The 10,334-nt window shown below is 63.5% G+C and overlaps 1 protein-coding gene across 1 annotated transcript; it reads right to left on the bottom strand.

Annotated features, from left to right (window-relative positions):
• Positions 1 to 1,334: 1,334 nt before the first annotated feature.
• On the bottom strand, positions 1,335 to 9,282 carry ABHD17A (abhydrolase domain containing 17A). Its single transcript, XM_026076506.1, has 4 exons — positions 8,519 to 9,282; positions 4,796 to 4,990; positions 3,382 to 3,561; positions 1,335 to 2,399 (listed from the first exon to the last, which is right to left on the bottom strand). Exons 1-4 carry the CDS (start codon positions 8,830 to 8,832, stop codon positions 2,174 to 2,176), a joined length of 915 nt encoding a protein of 304 aa, XP_025932291.1. The 5' UTR covers positions 8,833 to 9,282; the 3' UTR covers positions 1,335 to 2,173.
• Between the last annotated feature and the right edge of the window lie 1,052 nt (positions 9,283 to 10,334).

Here is a 10,334-nt window from a genome sequence, read left to right as displayed (position 1 = left end):
CCAACGTGGTTCGCGGCCTGGGACAGAGTCAGCAGCTCCTGTCCCCGCTGGTGGCCCAGGGCTGTACTGTGCCTGGGAGCCTGGGCTGCTCCAGCTTGTGCTTTTTGGGGGCTTGTGCAGCTCATACACATTATTGCTCCTCTTTCTCTTTTTCCCTTTCATTCGACCCAATTTACTTCCTACTTTGCATTCCCAAGGGCCGGACGCACACGCAGGCCCTGTTCCCGGCAGCCGCCAATGCGGCCGAACACAGCCGGGTCCGGGGAAGGGAAGCCCTTCGCCAGCTGTGCTGCCTCCGGGTACCTTAGGCGGGTGCCTCGCGGGGCTGTATTTTGGGAATCAGGCTGAACCTTCTCGCCTTTAGGTTTTCCAGAGGTGCAATAAATAGTCAGTAGCCCCGAGCCCAGCCGTCGGGCCCGAGGTCTCCTGCCAGCAACACGGCRCCTCTCCAAAGGATCTGCCGTTAAACAGGAAACAGGCGGCAGTAAGAGGATAAAAATACATTCGCTGCAAACAAAATGTCTCTATGTTGGGATTAGGGAGCTGCAGGCTGTTCCGGCCCGGCTAATCGGAGCCAGCGGTGCTGTCGGGGGGCCGGAGGGGAGCAGGGCTGGGCATCCACCAAGGGTTTGGTTCACAGCGGCGAGGCAGGAGAAGGGAGCGACGGTCCCCATGAGAGGGCTGTCCCCATCTCCAGCCCACGGCAGCAGTCGGGGACACACGGCTGAGGCCCCTGAGCGCRGCCTAAGGAGATTATCGCTCCTCCCGTGACCCCGTTTGGGCCGCGGGGCCTCACACCGCCATGGCGAACCAGCAGGGAGGAGGGGACACACAGGTGACACGGGTGCAGAGAGGGAAACGGAGCCGCTGGCCCGTGTCTGGGAGCCCGACGGGCCCAGCGAGGGTCCCCAGGGGTCCGGTTCATGGCCCTCCCGGGACTTATCCAGATGGTGCTGGGAAAAGGTGCTTTGCAGGGTGCCTGGCTGAGCAAAACGCTGCTTCAGATGGCGAGGGATCCCCGAGACACAGGAACAGGCAGAGAGATTTTCAACAGCTCATCCCGGAGCGATTGCAAAGCRGGCACTGACCTGCAAAGCACAACCCCGGAGCGCTTTACCCTCACGGTGTGCAAAATACCCCGGGCGCCCAGGGAAGGGCACTGCGGGACGTCCCCACCCGTCCCCGCAGCCAGCGCACGCAGCAGCCCCGCGACAACAACCGCCCCGGGTCTGGCCAAGCACTCTTCAGCCGAGGAATCGGCCGGATCCCTTACGGGGCTGGGRTCCGGCCCCCAGGCTGGGCACCCCGGTGAAAGTGCGCACGCGGGCAAAACGTTAAATCTCAGCTCTTTATTCGCTGCCCAGTTTCCTCGTCCCATTTCCCAAACGAACCACGAGAGCCGGAGGTACGAGGGAGCCGTCAAGGGRGTGACCTGAATACAGGGAGTCCGCTGAGGAGGCAGAGCGGGGCCGGAGTGGATGTGGGGCAGGGAGGCAGGAGCTGGCACTTCCTCCGCCTGCCCCCCAGCTCCCCCTCGGGACACCCCCGTTCTKTGCCGGGGCAAACGCTGAGCATCCCATCGCCACCGGCCCCCATGCCAGGAAAGCTTCATCCCAAGCAGCGACCGCCACCTCCTCCGTCCCACAGTGGGGGCAGACGCCATGCAGCGATGGCTGGGGAGGGGGACAAGACCCCCAGCCGGCTGCTGCCCCCCAGCCCAGTCCCTCTCCAGTCGCCTTATTGCTATAGTCAGACCAGCAGAGCAGCCAGGATGAATTCAGGGGCTCGTTGTTTTTTCCGGAGAGGGGACGAGGACGTGTCCAAAGCCCAGGACTGACCGTCAAGAGAGAGGGCTCATGTCTTTCTCTTCCCTGCTGCAGGGGAAAGGAGGGAGCTGCTGTCTTGCCAGCCCGGTCGGTGGTCCAAGCGGTGTCCGGGTCCGGTGGAAAGCAGGGCTGACGCGGAGCAGGAGAGCTGTGCTCRTATCAAAGAGAAAACGCACTGTCCAGCGAAGGGCAACCTCACCTCTCCCGAAGCTGTCAGCCTGGGCTGGAGACGAGGCCGTACAAACTCATTCCGCCTCCGGCAGCAGGGAGCATGTGCGTGAGAGGGGAGAGGACAGAACCGTGCAGGGAACCCCCTTCCCTCCCCCTTCCCGCCCCCTCCCCGGGGCTCAGTTGCGTTGGCTGGCCAGCTCCTGGGAGATGAATTTCCGAAGGCGCTCGAGGTACTGGCTGTAGAGTTCAATGTCATTGTGCCCGGCCCCGTCCACCCACAGCGGCTCCACGGCCTTGGGRCAGCGTTCAAACAGCGCCAGGCCATGGGAGAAGTCAATGACTTCGTCTTCCGTGCCATGGATGATGAGGACGGGCGAGGTGATTTTGGAGATCTTCTCGATGCTGCCAACGAGGTGGGTGGGGAAGAGATGAGACAGGGGGTAAATACAAAGATCGAGGCAACCCTACTCCTCCTCTCCCACCCCAAAACGTCCCCTCAGGAAAAGGGATCAGGAGATGCCCTTTGAGCACAACACAGCCCAGGGACACAAGGAGCTTCTGCCAAGGCTGAGCTCCAGGACATCCCCCCCCGCCACGTGACAGATGAGGACCAGACAGCAGTGACAACAGCCCCGCGGGACCTCGGCAGGGGCCGATGGAAACCGCTCCAGGACAGCGCGAGGCCGGGCTCTCCCCGCATTGGGATCAAGCATGCTTGGCTTTAAGGAGCAAAAACATGTCTGTTCTCAGGCCGGCCCCAAAGGCCCCGGGATACAAAGGCCAAGCGAGGCCATCTGGATGMGGAGCGTGGGCTGGTGACTCCCAGCCACGGCTTCCGGCTCAGGGACCAGCCCTCAGGCCCCACCGGCCTGGCTGCAGGGGAAAGGCAAAGCAAGAGCTCATCCCACGTCCCCCTTCCATGCCGCCACCTGGAGGCACTGTCTCTGCCACCCCAGAGGGGACAAAAGCCTAAGAAACTGCCCCTGGGAGAGAGAGAGAGGGCCCACRGACCATCTGGACTTGTGACACCCAACACGGGGCCACTTGGACAGCCCCGAGGTCGACAGGCAAAGATGTTGGGACCAGATGGCCAGGAAGCAATGCCACCAGGGGATGTGGGGTGCAGACACGACGTGACCTCGGGACAGGGCATGGTGACCCTGGGGAAGGTTGTTGATCCCCCAGAGGGGACCAAGTGCAAAGCAGGAGGATCCCGACGGGCACGTTCAGGCCTGCCATGGGAAATAGGTCCACGGGGTCCCATTTTTCGCCATAACCCKTTGTTGCAGCCCCCTGCCAGGACTGGGGGCTCAGACTGAGCTGGTCTGGGCTCTGCCCCTCCAGAGTTGACCTCGTCCCCATCCCCTTTTCCCAGGCCACTCACTTGGGGAAGGCATCGAAGCAGTAGGTCTTCTTGGTCTCAGGGAAGGCGACTCTCATGCCAGAGGTGAGCGGGGAGTGGAGCACAATAGCCGCGCACTCATAGCGGGAGGCCAAATCCACAGTGGGCACCGTGCCGATGCTCTGTCCATACAAAATGATGTTCTCYGGGCTGATCCCGTACCTGGAAGAAGAGACAAGAGGGCAGGTCAGTGCCCAAGCACTGGGTAGCAGTGTTACCCTGCTCTGGCCACCGCGTGCCGCGGAGAATGAGCCGCGCGGGTGGGTGGTTGGGTCAGACAGGTCCAAACTCTGGCACCGAGCTGTACAGGGATGGGGCTGCGGCATTGCTCAAAGCTGGGCCCAAACTAGTTGCCCCGGATCCTGACTTGCCTGCTAATGCTGGAGCAATTAGGGCTAATTAAGCCCTGCCCACGGCTCCCTCAAACACCGCGCCGACCTGACGAAACCGCATTGGGGGAGATGGAGGGGGCTCGTTCCCACCAGGGCTAGCAGGAGCCTCGCGGGGCGGACGCTGGTTACCAGGACGTGCTGCGAGCTGGACCCGGCTCGGCGCAGGGCAGAGGAGGCAGGGCCCATCGCTCGCAGCAGGCACGAGCCTGGGCAAGAGGGGGGCCACCCACACTCGTGCCGGTGTTGGGGACCACCACGTYCCCTAGACCTGGCAGGTTGAACGCCCCAGCCCAGACACAGCCCCATCCAGGTCCTTGACCTGAGCAGATCCCCTTTGCGTCAGGCCTGCAGAAAGCCTCACCGGCGCCACGGGCTGCCTGGGGACACGTGTCCTCCCAGGGCTTGAGCCACAACCCAGAGCAGGTCCGTGTCCCCCCCCGCCCCCCCAGCAGCTCTCGCCGGGGCGGCCAGCTCTCCCCCACCCAGCATCCCCGCGCCTGCCGGTCCCCTCCGAGTCCTCCGGGGCTTTCCGGCCACCCCTTCCTGTTACAAGTGGCCCCGGCCCCTCTCTGGGAGATTTCCTGTTTTCCAGGGTTTTCCTGGCGGCGGGCGTGCGCGGCTTCCCTTCCCCCACGGCTCTCCGCTCCTAAGGCGCCCGCGGGGGCTCACCCAGCTCCCAGAAGGGCCCAGGCAGAGCCGCAAGGACTGAGAGCGATCGCACACGCAGCGCAAACACACCGCGCACCTCCACACGGGACACCTTTGTGACAGACAGCCACAGCGCGCCACCCACGCGCGCTCCAAGGACGTTGGACATACGTGCTGGAGACGCGGCGTGCAAACAGGCGCTGCGTGCTACACCCRYGTCTCCCRGGGCCGGAGATCCAGCTGCTGACCCGCGCTGCTTCTCAAGCCAGCCCCTTGCYGCCCCTCGCCTCYGCCCGCCYGGGCGGCGCGAYGGCTCCCGCTCCGTCCTGCCCTCCCCAGCCYGGCGCCCGGCTCACCGCGTGCGCAGYGCCTGCCAAGCGGCGTCGATGTCGGAGTAGAGGTTCTTCTCCGAGGGCTTGCCCGTGCTCACGCCGTAGCCCGAGTAGTCGTAGGAGAAGATGTTGCAGTTGATGCGCGTGCCCARCCCTATGTAGAAGCTGCTCATCTGCCCCAGGTCCACGGCGTTGCCGTGGGAGAAGAGCACCGTGAACCTGCAGGGGAGAGACGCRCACGGGGTGGGGGGGTTAATCGAGGACTCTGCCAAGGCATCACGTCGCTGCCCAGCCCTGAGGAGCAAGCTGGGGCGAGCAACGCGCGGCTCAGGGACCCGACGTGCCCAGGCAGGGCTAGACCAGGCCAGTTGGGGCAGGATGAGTCCCTGGACAGGATGGCAGGGCAGAGGCAGCCCGGGATGTCCTCTTTGGAGACTGAAAGCCAAATCCAGCACACAAAGGGCCAACACACCTCTAGCCACCAAAGAAGGTCCTTGCAACACCCTGGTCCAGCCCCAGAGGTGTCCAAACCACCCTCACTGCATGAATTCTCCCCCTGACACCCACCCAAGTGTCATCCGCTGGCCAGAAAACGCTCCCTGCTCCCCTCTGCTTGACTCCTCTAACAGATCCCGACTTTTTCCTCTCCCGGGGACCAACCCTCGCCTCTCTCACGGCAGAGGATGGCTAACAGGAAACCCTGCTCGAGGGGAGCTACGCAGGGTCCTCCCTCGGGAAGCCTGGCCACCCCACGATTATCAAAGTCAGGAGCTCGCTACCAGCGGAAACAGAGGCAGCCGAAAGACAGGATTATTCTGTTTAAGTTTTTGAGTCTATTTTTGGTAGAAAGCTTCGGATTTGGGGCCATTTGCCCAATGGGGATTTTCAGTAAAAATTCTGACAGTGAATTTTTCGCTCTCCTGTGTCTGGCAAGACGCCAGACATTGGGAGCAAAGTGAATTGTGGGAACGGCAAGACAAGAAATTTCCACCATAAGGGGAAAAAACAATGTTAATCATAAAAATTAACATGAATAACACTCTGATGAAAGCGTCGCTCCCTTTTGCCAGAGGAAGGGAACAGGACCCACTCCCTGCTGAGCCCCTGTGAGATGTCTGCAGAGAGGTCAGATGGCCCAGCCCAGAYGCCATGGTGTTGGCCAGTGGCCACGGCTCAACCAGGTGACTACGTGCCTCCATTTCTTACAGTAACTCCCTCGTGATTGCCGGGAGCTGGCCAGAGGTAGCCCAAGGGGGCACCGTGGGGGGACAAGGTACCTGGATGCTGCTGCCAGGCTCRGGGGTGAGAGCAGGGAGGAAAGTGGGGCGAGGACAGGGCGTCCCAAAAGCGGTTATCGAAGGCTTCTCTCCAGCCTTTTGATAAATCAAAAGCAACAAACTCCAGTTTTGCTTTGCATCCTCCACCATGCCAACAGCCAGAGCGCTTGTGGGAATCCAAGCCCTTCATCTAGGAGCTGAAAGCTAAAAATACTTTAAACTGAGCTAAATTGTGTTGACRGAGGGCTTGGARAKCCCCAGAAACCAGGCATTTTCACCRTTCAAGCCCATGTGTGGAGGCCTCCACCCCAACCCTAGAGCACCGGTGGGGGCTTTGCTCTGGGTCACCAGCACCCACAAAAACCTCCCCCATGAAAACAGATGTAGCCAAGTTGGGAGGAGGAAAGGGGCAGGGAAGGAGGCTGGGGGCAAGGACACGTTGAGGAAATCCCACAAAATGCAGGTCGAGGAGGCACCTGGATGGATCCCAGAGGGGTCCTGGACGCCCACGTGCTGGGAAAGCCACTGGCTGTTAAAAGGCSCTGCTGGACAGACAACACTGCCATGAAGGAGGCACTTCCCGGAGCARGAAGGACAGGCAAGTGGGATTCGATGCCCCAGGGCTTGGGAGAGCTCCATCTCCCCCAGGCCAGGCCCTTCTTTCCAGCCCTGCAGCTTGTGTGTAAACCACCGCTTCCGTGGGCAGACTGGGAGCGGGGCCAGCACCGAGCCTCGCAGCTGCGGGGCTGCAGGCCGGCGGATGTGCACACAGAGCAATCCCGTCGCCACTCTCCTCTCTCCAGGGACCCGCGACACACGYGCGGGGGCCGGAGCAGATGTTCCTGTCAGGCAGCCTGTGGTTGCCTCCCGTAACACAGCTCTCCAACCCCCTGCGAGGTAACGGTCCCACCTCGTCCGCCCGTCCCGACTCTGCCCAGCGGCCTCAGAGCCCACGGCAAGCAGAGGGGAGATACCCAAACGGGCGCCGCTTCTGGGCTGCAACACGATTGTATCGCCCCACGGGGAGATCTCTGCCTTCACCCTTGGGAGACCCGTTTGCTCCAGGAGATGGGAGGACACCTGTGCTTGCGGTCAGCCAGGAAAGCTTTGGAAAATTAAAGCCAGCAGAAGTAGCTCCAATATGACCTCTCGCCACACCTCAGCCTCCCGAAGGTGGCTGCGACTCTGCTGACGCCACAAGGACACCCAACTAATCGCCGGCCCAGCCCGGGCTCGCTTTGCTCCCGAGACGCCTGCCCCAGGCCCCCAGCGCGAAGGAACGTATTTAGGCCGCGGTGCCAAGGGCAGCCGCGTGGAGCCTCCCAGCTGTGCCACCGGCTTCGGGAGCAGCTGCCGAGTACCCTCACGTCCCCACGCCACCTCCTCGTGCCCGGCCCGGCCACCGACAGCCGCGAGGGGGTCTCCGTCCCACACCCCGGCTACCCCTCTCCAGCTGTCCCAGCAGATCCTAGGAAGCTGCCACAAATTCCTGGAGGCTCTGGGCAAAGCATCCCACTCTCCTTCCTAAAGGGAGATGTGTTCCCCTAGGAAAGAGCCAGCCCAAGACCCTCGGGCACAAAGCTCAGTGCCATGGGACACCAAACTCAGCACAGGTCCTGGAGGCCGCTGCGATGGCACAGAACCAACAGCCACAGCGTGGCCCTGCAGCTACCGCCCAGCCGGTGCTGAACAGACGCAGGGGCTGCTGTTCAGCCGTCATAGATCGCTGCTTGCCAGGTGCAGAGGGTTCAGGACACTGGTTAAATACCCGTGATTCCCTCCACAATAGGCCAACTGCAAATCAAGTTCTTCCCGTTTTCTGGTCATCACGCCTGGGGGGTGATCTACAGCAGGCTGTGCCTAAATCCCTCCCGGTTTTCACTCCCATCACGCTGCTCCTCGAGAAATCGAGCCAATTCAGCCAAAACGTGCAAACATGGTTCACACCAAGGGTCACGGGCTTTTCTCCTTGGCTTCATGGACTCTAGGTTGCTGCTGCAGAGCCCCAGCACCTGGAGGGGCCGCAGTCCCCCGTCCAGGTATCAGCAGCACGGGAGGGACCAGACAATCCAAGCTCGGCACATCGGCAGCAGGTCCCGCAGGAACTCGGCACCCGGCGGGGAGGGGGGGACAGGCCCCTAGTCTTCGGCTTCGCCTTGTCCTCCCTCCCCCTGTTTAATCCCATTCCCAACTCCAGCCACAAGCCAAACAGGTTCTGACAGCCAGGCCCTACAGTCGGCGCTCGACCGCGCCGCGGGATGCCTCTAAATCCCCAGGATGGGGCCGGCTCCTTCAGCAAGGCACCGGATTTAGCGCAGGGTCAGGCCAGGGCAGGGAGGTGGCAATCAGCTGAAGCGGAGGAGGGGGCAGGATGGCGCCGGGCCCAGGGGCTGGGGCTTAGCACAGCGTCCCCGGCAGCTGGCACCAAACCCACGGCGGTGCCAGGCTGGCACATCCACCCGTGACTCACCTGGCGCCTGGCACGCAGCGGACGTACATGCAGCCGACGCGGTTCCCTCGGCTGCTCTTGGTGACGAACACCTCGATGTTGTCCAACTCCCGCTGGGTGTACTGGAAATCCGCCCGGTCCGTCAAATGCAGCTTCCACCGTCCCACGGCACCTCCTCGCAGGGAGCTGGTGCTGGTGCTGCCCACGGACTCGGGCTCGGGGACCATGGCGTACGTGGGCTCCGGGGGCAGGAAGGCCAGTTTGGCCGCAATACGGCTGGGACAGGGAGGGCAGCAGAAGAGGCAGCAGAGTTGGCTGACCGACAGCCCGTTCATGACGGCGGCTTCAGCACCAAACCGAGCTGCGCCCGGAGCGAGCAAAGATCCAAATCGGACAGTCAGGGACCAGCGACGGCCCGGGAGAGCCCCCGTCCTCCGCCCGCCCTCGTCACGGTTGCCAACGGAACGGGGCAGCCGGCAGTCTCCGGCGGACCGTGGCGGCTGCCGTCCGTCTGTCCACTAACAGCGGCCTGCAACCAAAAGGTCGGACAAACAGTGAGGGGGCTTCGGGGGCTCCCCCCGAAGTTCGCCAGGTGCCCGCACCACAATCACGGCCTGTGTGACGGGCGTGACATCAGAGAGCGCGCCGCGGGCACCACGCACGGCCCAGCCCCGCTCGCGGAGCGGGGATGAACGCGCCCTGCCCAAACGCAGGCCGGCCCCAGCGCGCGGCACGTCCCCGCTCCCCCAAACCGCGCGGTTCGTTGCTCCTTCCGCCGGCAAAACGCGGCCCACGACCCCATGTAGCACGTCCCCCTCCGAGGCAGAGGGGCGCAGCACCTTCCCCCCCTCCTCCAAACACGCACCCGCCGCTCAAAACCACACCGCTCATGCGGAGCCCACGCACGCACCCCCGCGCGCTCCCCCATCCCAAAAATCACACCCCGCAACCCCCGCGGAGGCTGGCGGCGCTCGCGCGCGGGCCCACGCCAGGGAAGCGAGGACGGCGGGCGCAGGACTCCTCGCAGGCACGCGCACTCCCACGCGGTCGGTGCTACAAAGGACACGGCCCCCCGACGGTCCGTTTCCCCCCCCCCAAATCCGCACGCGCTCGCAGCTGGAACGCAGACCCCCTGCCCCCAAAAAAAGCAAGGGGCCGGGGGGGGGAAAGGGGGGGGAAAGCAACTATTTTCGGCAAGTTTGGGCACAGACTCGCTGCTGAGGAATGTCAAACCAGCCCACACCCCGAGGAATTCACTCCATCTGCTTCCGAAGGGCTGGAAAAGAAGAGGAAAGGGTGGAGGGAGAGAGAGGCCTGCCCGTCCAGCCTGAAGGGGAAGGCATGCATGGAAATATTTCTCTCCCAAATAAATGGATTTGCCCCCTGCTCCTGGACACACACGTGCCCCGGCCTGGCCGCACTCCCCCTTCTTCGGGGCTGAATTCGGGTTTCCTTCAGGCCAGCAACAGGCCACGGTGGCTGGTGTGACCCAGAGCCCRTGGGGTCGCATCCCGGACACGCCAACCCCGGGATGCTCCCGRGCGAACCAGCTCCTCACGCCAACGAGGCAGGGGGTACAGGCGGCCGCACAGCCGCGTGCGCGCTCCGCTGCCCACGACAGGCGACGGCTGGCAGGCCGGGCCCACACCTGCCTGCAGAGACACGTACGGTGCCCGGACACGTACGTGGGAGCACAGGGCTGTAGGCAGCGCTGCGGCGTGCGCACACCGCGTGTCACGCACGCAACCCGGCAACCGCCTGGCACCGTTTTGGGGACACGCACTGTACAGGAACCCCCCTCCCCCCCCCTCCACCGCGCGTGGGGCCAGGTCTGTGC

This window comes from Apteryx rowi, unplaced genomic scaffold, assembly GCF_003343035.1.
Source record: "Apteryx rowi isolate R43461 unplaced genomic scaffold, aptRow1 scaffold_433, whole genome shotgun sequence".
NCBI classification, from domain to species: Eukaryota; Metazoa; Chordata; class Aves; order Apterygiformes; family Apterygidae; genus Apteryx; species Apteryx rowi.
The sequence above is the reverse complement of the archived record's forward strand: the minus strand, read 5'-3'. Positions and strand labels throughout refer to the sequence as shown.